The sequence below is a fragment of the Anopheles darlingi genome, chromosome 2 (genome assembly GCF_943734745.1).
Source record: "Anopheles darlingi chromosome 2, idAnoDarlMG_H_01, whole genome shotgun sequence".
NCBI lineage: Eukaryota > Metazoa > Arthropoda > Insecta > Diptera > Culicidae > Anopheles > Anopheles darlingi.
This window is the reverse complement of record NC_064874.1, coordinates 94,864,486-94,885,465: the sequence shown is the minus strand read 5'-3', so window position 1 is coordinate 94,885,465 and position 20,980 is coordinate 94,864,486. Positions and strand designations below refer to the sequence as shown.

General features: G+C 40.4%; 4 protein-coding genes across 8 annotated transcripts; 1 reads left to right on the top strand and 3 right to left on the bottom strand.

The window, feature by feature from the left end:
• Positions 1–495: 495 nt before the first annotated feature.
• LOC125949593 (serine protease grass-like) lies at positions 496–3,864 on the bottom strand. 2 transcript variants are annotated; one of them, XM_049676739.1, is made up of 5 exons: positions 3,163–3,864; positions 2,937–3,098; positions 2,661–2,869; positions 2,365–2,591; positions 496–2,302 (listed from the first exon to the last, which is right to left on the bottom strand). In XM_049676739.1, exons 2-5 carry the CDS (start codon positions 3,030–3,032, stop codon positions 1,890–1,892), a joined length of 945 nt encoding a protein of 314 aa, XP_049532696.1. In that variant the 5' UTR covers positions 3,033–3,098; positions 3,163–3,864; the 3' UTR covers positions 496–1,889. The 2 variants fall into 2 exon arrangements, with proteins under 2 accessions (XP_049532696.1, XP_049532697.1); XM_049676740.1 differs by lacking the exons at positions 2,661–2,869; positions 2,937–3,098 and having other exon boundaries at positions 3,426–3,864.
• A 138-nt stretch (positions 3,865–4,002) lies between these two features.
• LOC125949590 (serine protease inhibitor 28Dc-like) lies at positions 4,003–8,060 on the bottom strand. Of its 4 annotated transcripts, XM_049676736.1 has the most exons (4): positions 7,922–8,058; positions 7,283–7,386; positions 5,166–5,727; positions 4,003–5,091 (listed from the first exon to the last, which is right to left on the bottom strand). In XM_049676736.1, exons 3-4 carry the CDS (start codon positions 5,720–5,722, stop codon positions 4,200–4,202), a joined length of 1,449 nt encoding a protein of 482 aa, XP_049532693.1. In that variant the 5' UTR covers positions 5,723–5,727; positions 7,283–7,386; positions 7,922–8,058; the 3' UTR covers positions 4,003–4,199. The 4 variants fall into 4 exon arrangements, with proteins under 4 accessions (XP_049532693.1, XP_049532692.1, XP_049532694.1 ...); XM_049676735.1 differs by lacking the exon at positions 7,283–7,386 and having other exon boundaries at positions 7,922–8,060; XM_049676737.1 differs by lacking the exon at positions 7,283–7,386 and having other exon boundaries at positions 7,838–8,058.
• A 608-nt stretch (positions 8,061–8,668) lies between these two features.
• On the bottom strand, positions 8,669–16,003 carry LOC125949589 (serine protease inhibitor 28Dc-like). Its single transcript, XM_049676733.1, has one exon. It carries the CDS (start codon positions 15,393–15,395, stop codon positions 13,614–13,616), a length of 1,782 nt encoding a protein of 593 aa, XP_049532690.1. The 5' UTR covers positions 15,396–16,003; the 3' UTR covers positions 8,669–13,613.
• A 1,936-nt stretch (positions 16,004–17,939) lies between these two features.
• LOC125949591 (serine protease grass-like) lies at positions 17,940–20,326 on the top strand. The gene is made up of 5 exons (XM_049676738.1): positions 17,940–18,785; positions 18,850–19,004; positions 19,078–19,343; positions 19,414–19,604; positions 19,674–20,326. The coding sequence occupies exons 1-5, from the start codon at positions 18,713–18,715 to the stop codon at positions 20,075–20,077; spliced, it is 1,089 nt and encodes a 362-aa protein (XP_049532695.1). The 5' UTR covers positions 17,940–18,712; the 3' UTR covers positions 20,078–20,326.
• The last annotated feature ends 654 nt before the right edge of the window (positions 20,327–20,980 follow it).

The window sequence follows — 20,980 nt, the reverse complement described above, 5'->3', positions numbered from 1 at the left end:
ACATTCGAAAAAGAGTGAAATCAAGTACTTTCCCTGATAAAACCATCAAACTTGCCCACATCTTCTTCTTCTTCTTCTTGAAACTCACGTGGTTTTGTTGATAAAAAGCGCCCTGCTATGAATGTCAAACAAATTGAAAATGGTGACCTGTCAAAGCGGTTAAGATGCTACCTGTCTTTTTAAAGTACCTTGGTTGCAAGTGGTTTTGGAAAAAAGAGCCTGATAAACTGATTAATCTGTGATAAATCCACGAAAGAACATGAGCATTTTGCCCCAAACAAAGAAACACTTTCATTAGAATCAGGAATGATGCGAAAAATGGGCTACAACCCTGTGTCATTGTTTTGCTTCAAAACGAAGAGCGTTGCAAGTGGTTTTGGAAAAAAGAGCCGGATAAACTGATTAATCTGTGATAAATCCACGAAAGAACATGAGCATTTTGCCCCAAACAAAGAAACACTTTCATCAGAATCAGGAATGATGTGAAAAGTGGGCTACAATCCTGTGTCATTGTTTTGCTGTAAAACGAAAAGAGTTGCAAGTGGTTTTGGAAAAAAGAGCCTGATAAACTGATTAATCCGTGATAAATCCACGAAAGAACATGAGCATTTTGCCCCAAATAAAGAAACACTTTCATCAGAATCAGGAATGATGTGAAAAGTGGGCTACAATCCTGTGTCATTGTTTTGCTTCAAAACGAAGAACGTTGCAAGTGGTTTTGGGAAAAAGAGCCGGATAAACTGATTAATCTGTGATTAATCCACGAAAGAACATGAGCATTTTGCCCCAAATAAAGAAACACTTTCATCAGAATCAGGAATGATGTGAAAAGTGGGCTACAATCCTGTGTCATTGTTTTGCTGTAAAACGAAAAGAGTTGCAAGTGGTTTTGGAAAAAAGAGCCTGATAAACTGATTAATCCGTGATAAATCCACGAAAGAACATGAGCATTTTGCCCCAAATAAAGAAACACTTTCATCAGAATCAGGAATGATGTGAAAAGTGGGCTACAACCTCGAGTCATTGTTTTGCTTCAAAACGAAGAACGTTGCAAGTGGTTTTGGAAAAAAGAGCCTGATAAACTGATGCAAAACATTTACGCTTGCCGTTTACATGCTGTCAAACGATTATAGGTCCGTGGAGCGTAAAACCTAGAGTAAAAGCTGTTTGCAAACGGAAGGGCTCGCAATATGTTCTATTTGTGGTTTACATTGATAGATAGTGATCATTGCTAGTGTGTTCAATCCTTTTCTTCCACAAAACGATTTTAATTTCCTCAACCCAGCCACGTAAACATATCGAAGCGTAAACGTTTTGGCATTAATTTGTAAATTTACGCTCCGTCTGGCACCACCTAAGGAGTTTTCAACATTATTTTATGGCGGCAAACAGCAACGCAAAACAGAACATTTTAGCAGAAGCGCAGCGGACTGTTTGCCAGAAGGAAAGCGTACGTGCGAGAGCCAAAGAGAAGCTGGAAAAATGAACGCCCAGTCCCGTGAGAGCATCGTCCGTGGTTCCAAATACTAAACGGACCGCGCACGATCGCGACGACCACGCGGCCCGCGATTTCCGGTTCCGCTGAATGCCGACACTTTCGAGAGCATGTGAAATAAATTAGCATTATTTTGCTAAATAAAACTTTGAAGTGGTTTTCCCTAAATCAACATTTTCAAAATCAGATTTAATATAAAAAAGTATAAATACATTGCACCAATTTAAAATTGAAAGCGTTCATTTGGCACAAAGTGTGCCAGGTAAAGGCGTCGCTGTCCTATATTGAAGTACATTTTTAATACCCCAAAACAACATTTCTACCTTACTTGAATTTACTTTAAATGGCATCAACACAGCAGTGGTTACATGAGTTTATTTATTCTATGCGTCTGCTAGGGAAGTGGCTTGCCTTCTGCAACAATCCAATCAATATAATTACTCACGTTCGCGAATACACCCGGTACCACTTTGGTACCACATGTTTTCACGCCGAATGATACGACACCTTGCAGAACGAAACGATTAGAGTCCGATATATACTGTAAAGGACCGCCAGAATCTCCATTGCAGCGTGCCGTTTTGTTATTACCACCGGTACAAAGGTGTCCCTTATCAAGAACAATCATTCGATCGAGTTCTTTGATTAGCATTACACATTGGGCGGAGGGTACAGTTGGTAAAACGGCATAACGCAAAATCGATGACCTGTGCCCTTGCTCTGTCATGCCCCAGCCGGTAACAAATGAATCCGTCGGTAGATACATTCTCAGTTCGTCCGTTAATGGTAAACAAATCGGTGTAATGCCTGTTGGAAAAATACACCATTTGATACGAATTGAATTTCAAACCACGTTACCACACACTCACTGTAACCGATGACCGCAGGATACCGGAGTCGCAATACTGCCAAATCGTTGCGTTTCAATCGGGGACTGTACTTGGGGTGCGTGGAAATTGATTGAACGGGGATGCGCTGAGCCGGTGGTCCACAGTTAGACAAATAATCATCTTCGTTGCTGTCTTTAAAACCAATGCGCTGTTCATCACAGTATTGATCACGATTTAGGTTGTGAACTCCAAGACGTATGCTTAAACTGCACAGATGTAATTAAGAAAACTGCTTAGAGGTACTATTTTTAATGCACGATTATTCACAATCCTACATTTTACGCCCTTTTACACAGTGTGCGGCAGTAAGTACATGGCGGTCACTAATGAGACTTCCTCCACAAGGAAGCTCCTCATTGATAGTTGATTCCAATAGCGCCATCCAGGGAAATGCATAAGGCTTGGTCTCCTGTTCGTAAGCGATCAACTGTACTCTAGATACACCGCACGTGATCTCCTCTCGCTCGCAGCATATGTAATAAATCTGAAAATTAATGGCATTCGTAATGGGTCGCACGATTAACACCATGGCCCAATAAAAAGACGCATACCTTGGAACCATTGACGCTCTTTTGTGTGTCGCATAATCGCATTAACGCCTTTTGCCGAACACTAGGAGGCCAATTCTTTGGTGGTTCGTTCACCATGTAAATACTGACCACAAAGAGCAATTTGTACACAGCTTTGGCGATCCACACATTCACGAAAAACAGCTGATATAATAAACCTTACAATTATTCGATACCTTCAAGGCAGAAAAGGTTCCATACTGGTTACCACTGTCAACAGTTGTTACAAACCAACCCAGCAAATGATGCAAAGAGTGCAACAAACAGCACACTAAATTCCATCCTATTGTCTTGATTGGCCGGTATGCTCAACAAGCAGCACCTGTGCCGAGATCGAAGAGATCCGAACTGAGTTGACCAGATCCGTGGACGTCTTTCAAGGATCATTCTATGTCCAAAACATGCCCTTCGGGGATTACCCGAATTGACTTTTCGTTAAAACGTTATCATTACATCTCCCTTACACCTTACCGAACAGTTGATCTTGCCATGCGATCTTTACCATCCTCATCACTCTGGAATGTTTCACTGGAAACATGTCACCATTAACTGAACTTCAAACTCTCGTAAAGCGGCAAATCAGTTTTACCCGTCGATTGCTCGCGGTAGAGTTATGCATAACAATGTACGATATTCAGTAATATTTGTTCAGCCTGTCTGTACTCACCTCGTTGGTATGTTTAGACGAGACCAAAGCGGATTATTTGTTCCCCTGCCACGCACATGAATATCTTGCAAAAGTATTCTTATAAAGCAGGTTTGAAATGGAAATCAGAATCGATAGCTCATTGCTATTCGTAGTCATTTATGCTGAAACAGCTGTATTAGAGTGATATAATCAAGGTACAATTACAATGTGATTCGAAATTTAATTTAATATAATTGATTTACCATCCTACTCTACAAAAATTTATCAAACGAAAATTTGGTAGTAAGAATAAATATTTACCTGAACAACCGATACCTGGAATGGAATGAGGGTGCTTGAATATGTTAATTTGATTTCGAAGAGCGCATTACATGTTCAACACTGCAATCAAAATGAAACTCATTTTTTAAAAACATATTTCTTTATGTTAATAGAAGTTAGAGCTTAGGATTAACGATGACAAAAGACAAACTGCCTTGGCCTAACATCCAAATTGTTATAAAATAAATACACAGAAGGGATCCTAATGCTACATGATAATGTATACTTTCTTTGGTCTACGCCCTAAAAGACATAGTACTTAAACAAAATACTGTTTATCTTGGGTCAAACACGGGACCGTAGAACAACGGCAAACCGGTAGGCTCGTGTCTTAAATATATCAGGAACGGTGTGTTGCCATTGAAAAATGCAGGCGACCCAATACGATCGATTAATGCCGCAGTGGCAGCAGCGCCTTCAGTACCTGACTCGTCGATTGTGAGGTCCAGTTTGTGGACTATTTGATTCACATACGGCTTTTGGCCACCGCTGTTGGCTGGAAACATATTAGAGAAATCGCTCTTGGCTGGACTAAAGATCGAATTGAAACCAAGCCTTTGGAAAGACTGCGACAAGTCTAAATTACTGCGCAAGTGCATTTTTGGCAAACGAACACTTGTTTTCTGCAGCTTCATACGTCCAATCCAAGTTTCCAGCGTTTTGACGTTCAGTGTTTCCTGTAGTCGACGGAGTGTCGTCCGGCTGGAGTTTGCAGGTTGGATCAGGTACATTGTTGTGATGTTATCTCGATACGGAAGCCCGACAATGGTTACATCGGATGCATCATATGTGCGATAGAAGGGAAGACAAGCGCTGAGGAACATCATTTTCACGCTGTACGACAATCTATCCATTCCGTCCGAAAAGAAAGCTGCATCCCGTGTTGAGTATCCATCGAACTGTCTTCTCCAATCAGCTTTGAAGTAAAGTGCATTGGCAACCACCATGCCAGCACTGCTGCTTATCGGTCCTTCGATCATTCTACTAATCTTGCCGGCAGTCATGTCATTTACCCATCGATTGATGACACCGGCTGAAGAGTCTGCGTTTAGATCCAATGGGTACACCAATGAACCATACAATTCACGAGCTAGTTTAACATACTGCTGGCTGATGGGAAGGTTGTTATGGTAGAAAATTGCATTGGCCACTCGTATGATCTGATTACTATTGCATAAAAAAATCAAAACGAGAAAAATGTTATCCACACAGTCTACATAGCATTTTTTGCCGCAACTTACTTTTGAACTACTGTCGACTGCCCAACATCATCTTCATAGTCGTCTTCCTCATGGCACGTCTGGCGACGCCAAGGTTCACGCCGGTTATCGATTGGCGTCGTTGCCATCATATTGGCCAGTACTCCTCCGTAATTACGATGTAATTGCTTCCAATCCATACCGGCCGGTGTCAACAACTTGTTAAACTCACTGTGCGTGATTCCCTTTGAACCCAAAAACAACAAATTGGCTACCATTGAAATGCTGAGAGGGGAAAATAATTCCGTTTTGCTCTGCTGCTGCACCATCGTATTGCTAAGTCGTAGCATTAAATCCACGACGGATTGTGCAACTCGTGGATCATTTTGGGGTGGTTGAGCGAAGCTTCTGGCTGGCTGTTCTTTGGCCGGTGCCGTTGTGCTCGAAGCTGCATCGACTCCTAGTCTCGACGCGAAACGCGATGTCTGCCGTACCATAGGGGTGTAGCCTGAAGTTGTGTAGCGTCGAGTCCATTGGCATTGAATCACTGCTACTGAGAGCATGCATATTGCTAAAAACGTTGTCGGAGAGAGCTTCATATTGGCTGAAAAAAGGAGAAAAATTAATACGCGTTAGTTTCAAACACTAACCAGTACCGACCCACCATAAGAAGAAGTAAACACAGGCCACATAAGCGGCAGCGATAACCCTGTACGTAATGTTGCGATCGTGATCAACTGCATGGACAATGCTCGCACCACTCACAACACTCTCGTTCCAGTTACATAGTCTACGTCAAACTGGTATTGTGATCGGGAGTTGGAAATTCCAAAAAACTTGGAAAATACACGACTTCCACACGCCGAAAGGGTTGGCGGTTGTGGTGCTTGCCTACAAATAAATCGCCTAACGAATAACGGCCATAGCGAGAATCGTGATCGGTGGATGACAACAGCTGATATAAATCACAATTGTTCACATATATTTCTTTCCTTAATAGTTAGTACTCATCACGTCTTCGAATTGCGTGAGAGAAATTTTCGTTTAATTAAATTAGAGTTCTAGATAAAAATCGTCATCAGTACGGACATATCACAGTTTTTAATAAAATGACTTTATAGATAAACATGACAAAGTACAGAATCGACATTTTAAAAGATGGTTCTAGATTGAATGAAGTGTATGATTTAAAACAATCTTTTTAATTAAAAACCATTGTTTTATGAGCGACCACTAGAACGAGCGTGCTTTCTTCGTAAAACCAACCTTCATTGAACAGCTTTAAATTGTCTAACACCTTAACATATGGAGGCAAAACAGACACTTCGTGCACGTAGCAAACGTGTTAAGCTATAATTTGATGCACATTTTTAAACGAAGCGCTAAGTGAATGATCTCGCACTCGGGATGGATCCAGTTTTATGGTTTTGTTTGTCTCGGAACGTGTGAGTTAGTGTGAAGCCTCATTGTGGAGAACCATGGCACACAAACAGCCAAACAATGTGCAGTTGGATCATCAGTAAAGCATTAGACTATGCAAATGCAATTCTTCAATCCTTTAAAATAGTTTTCGTTAATATAGTATCTTTCTGGTGGTATCTTTGGAATGATTTGTTTTCCCAGCGCTCATGTTTTCACAGGCAGCATGGTGTTATATTAATGCCTGTTATGATTCTGTTGATTATTGTTACTGTTCAAGTGGTATTTATCCTCTTTAAACACCTCAACACACATGCCTCAAACATACTAAATGATCATCGATAACGTACCAGTTGTAGCCAAGCCAGCTAATCAATACTAAAACTTTCCACAATAAATCTGATAACACGTTGTCGATGTCGTGAGGTTAATAGGCAATCTAGAACAAATCTATAGTTTGCTTCACGGATTCAATAACATCGATACTTGCATCAAATGTACGATATGTTGAACACGATTGGCTTGAGAACGTGTTTCATCTACAATCGGGAAGTAACGTGTTTCAGTTTCCAGTCGTACTTATTTTATTGTAGGCCTGGTAATTAATAAATGCTTTGATCGCCACAAGCATTACCAATGAAACGATCGAACACGATCAGCGCTGTATAAAAATGCCCAGTGTAGCAAGAGATGTGACTGACGTTAGTGATGATATTCAATGCACTATTCTTAGCACTGACCTTGAAAGTGAATTGCTCGGTTAATGGTGATAATTTGCGAAGCGACTTAAATAACGACAAAATAGGTGCCTTGTCTGCGCAGCATGCCATGGTTTTGCTGATTCCTGTTTGATTTCAAAAACTAATTTCAACAACTAACAAAATTCACTAAATCTACGCGCCATAATAGTCTACAGTTTTGTTGATCACTACTTATTGTTCGCATACAACTCATGAGAAACGACCAGAACGTAAAGGCACGCGACGCAGTTCAAACCAACCCTAACCGGAAAAGCGGTTGGGTATGGATTCGAAATTACTCACTACCCGTCACCAAAAACCCATGCCCATTGACCGCGCGAATGGTTTCATCGTGCACTTAATGAAATGTGTTTCTATTATTGGAAAACTGATAACATAGAGCAATGATCTAATCCTACAACATAATGGGTATTCGAACGTTACTGAGCCCAGCCGATGTCACTTGAACTATCACCATAACCCTGAGGTTATTGCAATCTATCACAAAGCAGCTTTCATTAACTATTAATTGAAAAGCGCACTTAACAGGCTCACAGTAATTCAAGGTTCCATTGTACGATGCGCACACAAATGCAGCTTTGCGCTAGCTTCCCTCCGGTACACCGAGAAGCAACTCACCAGGGCAAGTTAACAACAATTCTGCTCCTGTGTGTCTGTAGAACCGCACTTGATCACTCACTGAGTTGGAAAGTTTGTTTTATGCTGCGACCGCGTGTCTATCACGCTGAAGCTGTGCCTTACAACTGATGCTGAAATGCGGTTCGCTCGTACACTTATACTTGCCAGACGCCGTGTCGCGCAAAGCGCGATTGCTCGCACGGCGTTGCTTCGTACTTATCCCCTCAAATCCAGAGAGATAAAAGATCCAACAATAAAAATCCAATACAGAGAGATAGAAGATCTAACAATAGAAGCCCAATAGTAGTCTCAGGTTATGAAAGGACTTACGTCTGATACGTTATTAACTGTCTATGGAATGCTAGGCTATTAGAGCGCATGGTATCAACGTGGTTTGCTCTCATATCCTTGACCGGATACTCGGAAGTGTTTGATCTCCTTGATAGGTTCCAGTCAACCAGGGAAAATCCATTTGATCTTTAAGGTGGACAAGATTTCTTGTAGATCACCGACTTTTAGCGTTGTTGACCTCTTGTAGGGTCACACATCAGACGAAGACTGGTGTGAATATCATATTCTCTCATTCATGATGTCATAGGGGTTTGTTGCGGACGCGCTCTTGGTTTAAACAGTGAAGCTATAGTTGAATGTATACAAAATATGTATTTAAAAGCTTTTTCAACAAAATTTAATGAAAGAAATTCATTTATAGAAAAATATCTTTTTTCTATTGTTTTCAGTTTTCTTTAAAAACAAAACTTTTTGTCAAATCCATTTTTTAGCGACTAGTAGCGGAGGATGACTCATATTTCAAGCCGCCAATTATGTACAAAAATGTGCCCTAGACCCCGTTTACACAGCCGTCACCTTAAGCATCGTCAGATGCAGTCATTCGAACGTAATTGCGGTTCCTCTATTTGCATTGATAAGCTTCTACGGCATAATGGTATTCTACACCGAGGCTCATGATGTCGGTAACGCCGGTCAACGTTGTAAAAAGATAAAAGCTTTATCTTTTATTCTCATAACGTCATCGTGAAAAGATGATGCACCCGATGTAGTAAGATTATCGCAACGCCAAGAAAAAGGAAACATAGCAATGAATATTACTAAAAATAACAATGCCAATTCTCCTCACAGTTGCGGCTCGAAGATATTTCATCGATAGTTATTCAACTTGTGGTAGTAGTAGTAATTTTCTTCCAAGAAAAATAAATTAAAACATAGATAACATTATTAGCTCAATTCTGTAATTTAGACTAATGCAACGTATTATTGTAGTTAAAGAAGTGCGAAAGAATGTGAGTTAAAGAATTGATGGCACGTAGAGATAAGAACGAGAGAAGAACATAATAGAATATAAAGCATTCAGAAGAAAAAAGAGCCTCTGAATGACCCATTTGTAATTGCGCCTTTGAGTCGACAATTAATTACCGATAAGCACGTTCGGATTTACCAGTAAAGCTTTCCATACTGATTTTTAATTAGGAAAACACAATCACAACATATATGATGTATAATGTGTCCGTGAACAAGTATTTTTTTTACTTTAGAAATTGTAAGTATAATTAATATGTAAGTAATGCACATTATCCTTTAAAGATGTTACTACTTATCAGCTCTTTGTCAAACAAAAGGTTTAAAACTACATTTCAGAGGTAAAGTTGAAACTAACTTAAGTGCTTTCCTGTTTCCTGTCATCTATTAATAGTCTTAAGAGACAAGGCAAAGGGGTTAGGGATTGCAATAGCTTACTGATTTACACCGTTCCGGAAGTATGACTTTGCATTGTCATCGTCATAAGTGTTTTTTTTTCAAACTTACGGCACTGGGGAACGATTGAGATGCTGGTTAGATGTTCAATTAAAGGAAAACCCAGTTCAGCTTGTACCGAACGCAGGATTCGATCCTCAACATCATTTAATAATGACGTGACGAACATATGAAATTTCACTTTCAACGAAGCATCTTCCCACATGATCCATTCATTAATGTGAATGATGAACAATCGCCACCAAATATGACGCCATCGAAAAATGTTTAAAGCATGCAACATCTACGGGGATCGTGAGCTAACAGCACGACGCCAATGGACTTTGAGATCCCATCGTCATGCAGTGCCAGTACGAGCGGAACCGAACAGAAACTGCAGCAAAGGGTATCGCCAAATACAGTTTTAAGATGAAGTCATGAGTCATGCTGGGGGTTCAGCAACAACGTCAACAGATGTACACGAATAATTGGGGCGGTTTTCATTGTCCACGGTTCATTAGAAGTAATTTGCCCTAATTTATGATAACCAATGAATTATAACGATTGAATCTTGAAGCGCTCTTCGTTATGGACTTTCCACATGATTGTTAAGAATATTTCTCTTCTGAGCAACGACAGCAAAATTAATTGTTCGATCAATTGAGTCATCGCACACCAGCTAAATCATAATTTGTCAAACCATAGCGGAGTCATATTTACGTATCTCAAGCAGAACGACAAACACATTTAGATGACAGAAAACTGAAATGTGTTTGTTTCTTAGTGACGCACCACCATCTGTTTGGTAGATGATTGTATTTTACTGATTATCAGAGGAGCGGAGTGTGACACATTTTTGTATTTCAAATTTAGAATTAGTGCTCTCCGAAAAATGAATTATCTTTTATATTTGATTGATGACGCATTCTTTTTCAAATTTTACACAGTACAGTAATATGCAGTAACAGCAGTTTAATTTTCTACACTGTAAAATAAAACAAATCAAGCGAGCATACAACGAAGGATAATGGCGCGGATCTTGGCAATAGAGCACCGCTTTTTCGATCGCTACTTTTGCGGAACGTCTGTAACATAGTTTATTGCATAGTAAACTCATTTTCTGTAATAATGGTTATTTTGGTGCAGAAATTCTGTCTCTAGCTGCTTCTAGCTGCATAGAAATATTAAAAAGGTATAAAATTGTCATTTGCAACTGTTCAGGACTATCTTCGCTCTTTGAGTTTCAATTCATATTTTGAAAAAAAAAAAAACAACTGTGCGTTCGCTGTTTGCTACCACATTTTGCGAAATATTGCGTTATACATCGTATATATTGTATATTGATGAACTATGTATAATTAAGGGTTTCTGTACACTTGAGTTGTTTAAATGTACGTTCTTGCAGCGAAGTGCAGCGTTGTTTCGAATTCTAACTTCACTTGATAACATTTTATGTAATTTTAGTATCTCGGCTTTAGGCTCGGCTATCATGGCTTCAGCAAAATGAGTAAAATTATTCAATAATTTTTCTTCACATTAAAATGTTTTGAGAAAATCAAATCCGTGTATTTACACGAGACTGTAATCGCGTCCCGTGCGGACACAGAGAATAATTCCCATTCAACTTGCATACTGTTAAAAACAAATTGCATTCAAGTACGATCTTTTTTGCGGGGTTGGTTGCCTCGCTGACCTTAACAATTCCTTTTTAACTCATTGCTATTACAAACAATCTTAAATTAATCTAATTTTCAAGTTTTTTGTCAAACCATAGCGGAGTCATATTTACGTATCTCAAGCAGAACGACAAACACATTTAGATGACAGAAAACTGAAATGTGTTTGTTTCTTAGTGACGCACCACCATCTGTTTGGTAGATGATTGTATTTTACTGATTATCAGAGGAGCGGAGTGTGACACATTTTTGTATTTCAAATTTAGAATTAGTGCTCTCCGAAAAATGAATTATCTTTTATATTTGATTGATGACGCATTCTTTTTCAAATTTTACACAGTACAGTAATATGCAGTAACAGCAGTTTAATTTTCTACACTGTAAAATAAAACAAATCAAGCGAGCATACAACGAAGGATAATGGCGCGGATCTTGGCAATAGAGCACCGCTTTTTCGATCGCTACTTTTGCGGAACGTCTGTAACATAGTTTATTGCATAGTAAACTCATTTTCTGTAATAATGGTTATTTTGGTGCAGAAATTCTGTCTCTAGCTGCTTCTAGCTGCATAGAAATATTAAAAAGGTATAAAATTGTCATTTGCAACTGTTCAGGACTATCTTCGCTCTTTGAGTTTCAATTCATATTTTGAAAAAAAAAAAAAACAACTGTGCGTTCGCTGTTTGCTACCACATTTTGCGAAATATTGCGTTATACATCGTATATATTGTATATTGATGAACTATGTATAATTAAGGGTTTCTGTACACTTGAGTTGTTTAAATGTACGTTCTTGCAGCGAAGTGCAGCGTTGTTTCGAATTCTAACTTCACTTGATAACATTTTATGTAATTTTAGTATCTCGGCTTTAGGCTCGGCTATCATGGCTTCAGCAAAATGAGTAAAATTATTCAATAATTTTTCTTCACATTAAAATGTTTTGAGAAAATCAAATCCGTGTATTTACACGAGACTGTAATCGCGTCCCGTGCGGACACAGAGAATAATTCCCATTCAACTTGCATACTGTTAAAAACAAATTGCATTCAAGTACGATCTTTTTTGCGGGGTTGGTTGCCTCGCTGACCTTAACAATTCCTTTTTAACTCATTGCTATTACAAACAATCTTAAATTAATCTAATTTTCAAGTTTGATTTAGAAGAAGACAAACAGTCAATCATCTTAACTTTATTTTTACCCTACGTATCGTTTCCCTGGTCAATTCATTCAAACTTAGAGATATAGATAATAAATGTTTTCCTTCCAGCCAGATTTGTTATGCTTGCTATTGATCGTCACCCGTACGTACAAAACTTGACTAGGATGAAAAAAAAATTGGATATAGAACAATGATTTTATCGAAAAATTAATTAATAAGATCATATTTAATTTTATGTACACCGAAGGTATAATTATTGATTCCAATAGTTATTTTTTCCGGCGATCCATTCTCCTGTTCTTTAGATATTGCTTGAATTTAAAAGAGGCACATTCTGAGAGGCTCTCGTAGAAAACCAAGAAAGCAAGTCCGTATCTTCACAAATTTTCATGAAATATAGCATCTATAGAAATAAAAATGCATTGCTAAGAAATATTTTTAAATTGTTTTTTAAATTTCATGTCTCGCGTAAATCATTTGTGTGTTTCGGTCTACACATATTATACATTTATACTCAGAGATTACAGACCGAGGGGATAGTATAGATATAATACGAGACATTGAACCACTACAAAGCATATCGAAAGCCAGTTATATGTAACATAGAGTTTATTCTTCTTAAGTTTTTAATAGGGTACACTTTAGAAAAGTGTTCGGTATGAGTACTTTTCGATACACTCGTCTTCTCGACCACAGTATAGTTTAACCTGAAGAAGAGATTCATTGTGGGGGCACCGCTGCTGCCAGCGCAATAAATAAGTTACACGAGCTCAATGTGTAACACAATTGAACACCTGTTGATCCAACTAACGTCATTTGCTGAATTTGTCTTTACTGGAAATTACGATCGGGGCTTGTTGCAGCCACAACTAAGCATACAGCGATTTTTCTCATCAGATGACTCTCATCAATTCAGGATACTATGCTGTATAGCTCGGGTGCCTATGGCGCCATGTGAAATCTATCTACATCATGTATCAGCAGTCTGGAGTAGCGTTTCAGTTGATTACAGGATCAGCCTATAGTAGTGTCTCAAGTTACAGCAAATTAGCTTAACACAAAACCGTAGTTCAAATGATCCGAATCTTGACTATTTGCTTTTCTCTAAGGAGAAGGATCGTATATTGAACCGTAGAATAGCGGAAGTCTTGTTTCATCGTGTCCAAGTAGTAATAGGAATGGTGCATCCGCTCGGAAATGTATTGATGGAAGTGATCGGAAGATGGTGGACGTTGTAATCGCTCCACCCTCTGTACCCTTCTCATTGATGTCTAGCTCTACTTTGTGAATGAATTCACTAACATGCAATTGCTTTTCTGTCTTGACCGATTGCGGTTTCACCCCGTTGGCGGATTCACGGAAAATGTTAGATGGCTGGATATTATCCGTAATAGGACGAGCCCCATAGGGTTGGTTGCCAGCATTTGCGCTGCCACGGCGCCCTTCTGTTGGATTCGGAGGATAATAGTCATCAATCGGAAACACCACTGACGATGGGTCTGGTGTGGAGCCTCCAAACCGTGTTTCGTAGATATTCAATGGTACAGGCCGTGCGATCATGCCCGATAAATCGCTTTGTCCAGCATTGAAGATCGTTCGAAGTCCGAGTCGCTGTAGCACATCGCGCAGATTGATTGTATTCGAGATGCGCATCTTGGGCAGCTGTAGATACATTTTGCGTGTCGTCATTTTTATTACCATCTCACCGATCATGGCCGGTGTAAGATTACGCTGGAATTCTTGCATTCGTTGACGGGTCGAGTTATTCGGCATGATAATGTACAGGGCCGATTTGTTGCCCTGGTACGACAGGCCAACGATCTTCGCATCGAACTCGCGTGTCGCATCGTAGTACGGAAAGCATCCGACGGCCGCCATCGTTAGAACCGGTTTCGCAGGTCTTTCGTGCCCATCTGGATAGAACGGCTTCAGTTCGGTTGCTTCCTTCTCGAACATCTCCGACCAGAGGCCCTTGAAGTAGAGCGCACTTGCTACTACCATCTCTGTTTCGGCCGCAAATGATGTCGACACAATTTCACGTATTTTACCTTCGGTACTACGAGCAGCCCAGCCATTGATTAAGTTCGCTGCCCGGCCTGGATCTGTGGCGAACGGTACATTGTCTGCTGTACTATTATAGTAGTGTTTGGAGAAGTAGCCAAAGTTGCCATCTAGCTGCACTCCATCCTGCACGAAAACGGCATTTGTGACTCGAATGATGTCTTTAGCAGGCGGTTCATAACTCCCATCATCATAGTCGGTGCCACCCTCATCATCGCCATCGTAACACGGATTAGCAGTTCGCCAGTATGGTGGATACACATCAAACTGTGTCTTCGCTAGGTCGTTTAGCATCTGGCTGTAAAGTTGGTGCATGTTTTGCAGGTTATTCTCGAACTGCTGGAAACCTAGTACTCGCACCAGCTCACGCTTTGTCTCGCCTTCGGCGCCGATCAGCATTAATGAAAGAGCACAAGCAATGCTGACGGGTGAAAAGACTCCCGCATTGCTCTGTTGACCCATGATAGCACCGATTACTCGTGCCAGCTCAGTCACGGCGGCCGACGCTGGGTTGTAGGAGAATGATATCCTACCCTGCACATTACCGGACACAGGCGGCTGTGCTGCCGGAGTTGTTACACGAGATACTGTTCTCCGACTAGATATTGCCTGCTGTCGTTGCTGAAGCGGCATTTGAGGTTGCTGTTGTAGCCGTTGCTGCTGTTGTTGGCCGCTGATCAGTTCACGTTCTAAAGTCTGTTGGGCTTGTGGCTGATACGTTTGGCCTTGACAAGCGAACGGTTGCAGCAACAATAAGCTCATCACCCCAACGTTAATGACTGCGCGTGATACACTGAGACATCGGTAATGCCTTTTCCTTTCCATCTTCGTGTAACAAGGATCGCTTATTTCTACTAAAACAAGACAACACAGATCAAGTCGCGATCCGGCACGATCAACATACACAACCACACTGAACTTAACAGTGTCTAGGGTGTGCTCTTTTATAACCACCCAACAACACCCGCTTTGGCTTGTTCTCTTAACACGCACACTGCAAGCGAAACGTGACGACGAAAACCTCGATCCCTCCTCCTTCCGATGCTTCCTCTTTTGGAAACGATCGATGGATTTACGAAAGGGCGAAGAGTTGACGTTTTAGCAAAAACTCTACCTTGAGTGGAACGTTGATTTGGTACGTTTGTTTTGCTTTTTACTGTTCGTCTACCAGAGCAAACTGGTGTATTCGGTAAGAGAGCGTTCTTTCCCCATATCACCGCAACAACACAACTGATCAGAACTGAGCGAAGAGAACGAGATCGTTTGATAGATCGGGTATGAGTGAGGCTAAGCGACAATCGGGTACGCTCAATAGCAAGTAATCCCCACCACGGGAATGGTGTTTCGCGAATCCAACCCCCGATTGAAATATACACGGTGAACCCACGAGATAAACAATCTTCTGGGCGTGTAGGTGAACAACCGAGCGAACAAAACGTCTCCTCGCGCTAGTGTCGGTGCAGTGAATGAAATCGTGGTTGAGACGAATCTCGGTGATTCATATGCCCTGTCGTAGCGATCATGCTGTTAATGGTGGTGCTAAGTGTTTAGCAGACACCCTTCTGACATCGCCGGTCAGTCGGGTCGGTCGATGTGGCCCCGGTGTATTTCGGAGCAGACATACATTAACAAATGCCGGTACAGTAAGTGTGTTGGTAGTGCGGGCTGGGAAAGTACCGGCCATAAGGTGGGCTACCAGTTTCAGGTAGGAATCCTGATCATGGGAAAAACCACAAATCAATAGCAAACTGCTAATGAATGCGCGGCGATGCTACAGTTAAAGACATTTGCCGCTCTCTTAGCAATGTCTAGATTTTTGAGTTTCTGATTTTTTCCAAGAGGATGTTTGACGCTAAAAAAATGGAGAAAACTTGTAATTCCGATGGCCAGAAAATCCCCTACCGATGACAGTAAAGACTAGCATGTAGACTCGAAAGTGCGCCAAACCATTTTATGTTTTGTTCCGCTACATAAAAGAGTACACCACTGCATGTAATTATGCAACATATAGTATGTACATAATAACATAGAATATGTACATATATTGTGCATACTCTTTGATCAAGCTCTTCTTCCCTTGATGGTTCAGAATTCTGATCACATTATGTGCATTTTTAAACACCCTATAGATGTGTTTAGATCTATAGATGCTATCTTTAATCAACCTATATATATATATATATATATATATATATATATATATATATATATATATATATATATATATATATATATATATATATATATATATATATATATATATATATATACCGCTTACTAGGCGCCTCCATCAAACAAAAATCATCGATAATGTGAGTTTTGTGATATTAGTAAAAGATTAGTAAAAACGGTACTGTTTCTTAATTTACAACATTCAATAAACAAATCTATAGTGAAACTAAGCCGTTATACACAACAAATGTCTAGACAAATGTTATCACTCACACTTGTTAAGTGTTGCGGAGAAGTATGAAGACTTGAAGAAAGAAGATCTTAATGCCCAATTTAGTCATGTATTCTCCATCAAAACGATTGTAATACTAACCAATTGAGTTGAGTGCAGTCATTTCATGGCTCTTGGAGGTATTGTTTAATTATTTTTAAAAGCTTAAAGGAAACACTGCTCAATAATATGTTGAAGTCAATTGAAGAGGAAGGACTGCGTGATTGGATTTTCCATAAAAAAGAAAACTTTTTTCCCTACTTTTACTTTAGGTTAAACTAAAGGCTATATCTGTTAAAAATAAATAAATATTCAACAGCAAACCAGTCAACCTTGTTATTTCAAAGATCGAATCCATTAGTTGTGTTAGAACAAAGCAGAAGTTCATTAGAATTATAAATTATGCCATTAGAAATTCCTTAAAATTATTCGACAGCATAGCAATAAGTTCTCCCCGCGTAGAGCTGTAGCTAAGATGTATTGGTAACCTTTTGACAAACGCAAGTCTTGCGTTAATGAATCCCGTGGATACGTGCACTTGACTCTACTGTAAATTCAGATAGCATCGGAAGTCCAGTGGATCATTAACTGTTTTACGATGCGAGGGTTTTACCAACCGAAATCTTGTCAGCGGCAAAGACGAAAGTGGGCCGGTCGGGTTCCGGAGGTAACGAGCTGACTACTTGTAAACTGGTCTTTCAAGAAACAGTCATCTTTATGCGATATTCAGTCCAATGGACATCTACAATGGATATACTTTCTCGTACATGTTATCGTATAACGCACCTCATATGATTACAACCACACTACCACAACATTAACGTCGCGTCTTCATGTGCTTCCGTTATGGAAATCGCATGAACTCCACAACTGCGTCGATACAAAACTTGTCAAACACGTTTCCGTGTTGCGTAGCTCCTCTGCGTTTCACGGTCAACTTCTTGTGGTCTAGTCTTTTCAAACTGCTATTATATTAACAACGCCAAACGCACTACTATATTGTGATGGAACTTGAGTGGAGAGCGAGAGAGCGGCTAGATAACGATGGCGATGGGCGGTCATCCTCCAGAAGCGTACGCTCCGTCAATCGTTAGGTCTCTTAAAACATTCCTGTTGCATATTTCCGGTCAGTTGAATCGTTAATGCTCTGTGAGCAGGTTGTCAAACCATCGATCGTTAATCGGGTCTTTTGAGAAGCACGAAGTTGCAGTCGACGAACTACTTCGTTCTTATAATGCTAAAAGTTTTGCGAGGGAGTGTCTCAATTGCTCCACACAACCATACCAAGAATATACCCAAGAGTACAGAGGCTTGTGGGTTAGATAGTTCATTAACGTTTTGTACTTAATTAGAAAGAGAGTGTAAACTATTCCAGCCATATAGTATTAGTGCTGGCCGACTCAGGGGAATCGTGGTGCGAGTGTTGCTTGTTTTTTTTTAAATCGTAGGCTTTGTGATAAACCCACAAACACCGACATACATCTGCCTGTCGCTGCGCCGGCTCAGGGGTCCCCGAATGTCCGAAGCAGGTTTGTCCCCGCGGGCTCGGTTCTTCTCTCTGTGTTCGCGTGCTCGATTATAAAAGTAGCTGCTACGGTATCAAGTGCTCGCACAACAAACGACGAGTCACGATCGGAAGATCTTTTTTGTGGCAGTGAATATAAAGTCAGGCGGAGACAAGAACCAGATCTTCTTAACGATGAACGCGATCCGTTGTCTATCCGCAATCATCATAGTGCTGGCAGCGGCCTGTTGTCGGCCGGTTACTGGACGTAAGATACAGAATAATATTGTAATAAGCAAAATTGCTAACATGTTTTTATTGAAAATCTTCAGAGTTTAAACAGTGCGCCAGGGAGAAAGACTGTATCGATATCCGAGAATGCGCCATGTTTGGGCCACATTTCACGGAGCCAGCCAAGTGGGCCGACAATCTCAAGTTTGAATTCGGTAAACGAGTGTGCAAACGCGAGTCAGTGAATGGTGGTAATGTAAGTATCGGCAATCATATGAAATTGATGCTGGAATCTTAGATAAACGGTGGTGTCGTCGAATGTATCATAGAAATTTAAGGTTTGCTGTCCTTCGGATTCAACAAACCTCGGTGATAGTGGTGGAACTAGTGGTCGGCGTGGCATGGACCTGCTGAATACTCAGGACTGTGGCTCAATCTCCGATGACCGAATAGCGCACGGGAAGACCGCCAAACTGTACATGTTTCCTTGGATGGCTCTCTTGGAAAACAACATTGGGAAGTTCCCGTGTGGAGCGACACTGATTGCCGAGCGATACGTGCTGACGGCAGCCCACTGTGTCCGCGATGAAAACATGTAAGTTAGAATGGTTTAGAAACAGATGATGGAAAACCATAATCTTTCGTTTTGTTGTTCTTTAATTTAGTGTTTCGGTGCGGTTGGGTGAGTACGATCTGAACAAGACGATCGACTGTGATAAGGGTGGGCAAGATTGTGCTCAACCTGTGCAAGACATTCCTGTTGAGCGTGTAATTATACATGATAACTACAGCAGTCGATTCAAGCGTAACGATATTGCCTTGATTCGACTTGCAGAAAAGGCATCATTGAATGACAGTAAGTATGAAAGATAGACTCTAACTGCTTGATGGAGGACTAAATTCTTTACTTTTATACCTCCAATAGATGTAAAGCCTATCTGTTTACCCGTCGGACCGCTGATGCGAACCACTCAGAAAAACTATTTTGTCGCGGGCTGGGGTAGCACCCACAATGCCGACTATTCATCCAAGCTACAATTTGCTATTTTAACTTTGATGCCTAACGATCAGTGTTTGCAACGTCTGCGTCTTGAGGATCCATATGTTAAGGTAGAGGATAGCCAAATGTGCGCGATCGGAGCAAATCTGAGTGACAATTGTTCCGGAGACTCAGGTGGACCACTAAAAACGATCAGTCAAAGTGCACAGTTCGTACAATATGGCGTCGTGTCATTTGGGTTGAACACCTGTGGCAAAAAAAGCGCTCCAGGTGTGTATACACGGGTGGATAAATACGTTGACTGGATTCTGGAGCATCTTGAAGAATAAGTTGGCAAATCCTCCAAGTCGAAACTCTTTCATAGCCCAACCGCAGGTTGATAGTAGATAGCTAAAGATCATCGACGAGACCCTCCAGATCGTATGTAGCACAAAATAACGTTATTTTATGTTTAATTGTAAGGCGCTTTGAAAGTTGCACAAACCACTCAGATATTGAGACTCAGAAATGTGAGAAATCTATTTTAAAAGCAAATAAAATGAACCCAAAAGAAAACAAAACCACTGATTGTTGTGTTTTTTGTTGAGTGCATGCCAAGTTTGTTTGAAGATTATGAAAAATCTGATTCGCAGCAGATGTAATGATCGCTTTCGTTTGAACAGTGATATGAGTTGTTTCTTGGTGTTGACTCAACCAGTTCTTCCCCACCCTCCAAATGACGCAACTCTTACGCTCCTCCTAAATATACCAACGGGAACAAATCCCCCAAGAAAGCAGATGGTTTAACGTTAATCGTAGTCGTTCTTCTGATTCGAATAATTCTTTCACAATCGGAAAAAATCCCAAACACTATATCTTAAGATCAGCAGCATTCTAGCAAAAACCAGGTTTAGAAATCAGAATACTTCAGCAAAGCCGTTTCAGACAGGCCCAAAAAAAAAAGCTTGTTTAGCTATAAAAAAAGGGGAATATATCAATTTTTCTCAACATACAATTAACGATTGTATAAATCCATCGAAGTCTCTTAAAAAATTGGAAGGCGTTAGAGCAGTTATGAGCAAGTATGATGGGTAAATTTTATGATTTAAGTAGATATCTAATGCTCGCTAACAGCCGTTCGACAAACATGCCCCCAGCATTCACGCCTACTTCCCGAAGATGAACGTAGAACAGATATGGACATACAAAACGCTGAAGTGGTGGAAATACCCGACCAGGTCGTAATTACTTGT

What these genes read in the sequence shown, in the direction of transcription:
- LOC125949589 (XM_049676733.1), bottom strand. Translation starts at nt 15,395, where the DNA reads ATGGAAAGGAAAAGGCATTACCGATGTCTCAGTGTATCACGCGCAGTC.
- LOC125949591 (XM_049676738.1), top strand. Translation starts at nt 18,713, where the DNA reads ATGAACGCGATCCGTTGTCTATCCGCAATCATCATAGTGCTGGCAGCG. An exon ending in TGTGTCCGCGATGAAAACAT is followed by an intron (nt 19,344 to 19,413) that starts GTAAGTTAGAAT and finishes TCTTTAATTTAG; the next exon opens with TGTTTCGGTGCGGTTGGGTG. An exon ending in AAAGGCATCATTGAATGACA is followed by an intron (nt 19,605 to 19,673) that starts GTAAGTATGAAA and finishes TACCTCCAATAG; the next exon opens with ATGTAAAGCCTATCTGTTTA.
- LOC125949590 (XM_049676734.1), bottom strand. Translation starts at nt 5,866, where the DNA reads ATGCAGTTGATCACGATCGCAACATTACGTACAGGGTTATCGCTGCCG. An exon ending in TGTGTTTACTTCTTCTTATG is followed by an intron (nt 5,728 to 5,787) that starts GTGGGTCGGTAC and finishes TCCTTTTTTCAG; the next exon opens with CCAATATGAAGCTCTCTCCG. An exon ending in CAGTCGACAGTAGTTCAAAA is followed by an intron (nt 5,092 to 5,165) that starts GTAAGTTGCGGC and finishes TTTATGCAATAG; the next exon opens with TAATCAGATCATACGAGTGG.
- LOC125949593 (XM_049676739.1), bottom strand. Translation starts at nt 3,032, where the DNA reads ATGGTGAACGAACCACCAAAGAATTGGCCTCCTAGTGTTCGGCAAAAG. An exon ending in TGTGTAAAAGGGCGTAAAAT is followed by an intron (nt 2,592 to 2,660) that starts GTAGGATTGTGA and finishes ACATCTGTGCAG; the next exon opens with TTTAAGCATACGTCTTGGAG. An exon ending in TCCTGCGGTCATCGGTTACA is followed by an intron (nt 2,303 to 2,364) that starts GTGAGTGTGTGG and finishes TTTTTCCAACAG; the next exon opens with GCATTACACCGATTTGTTTA.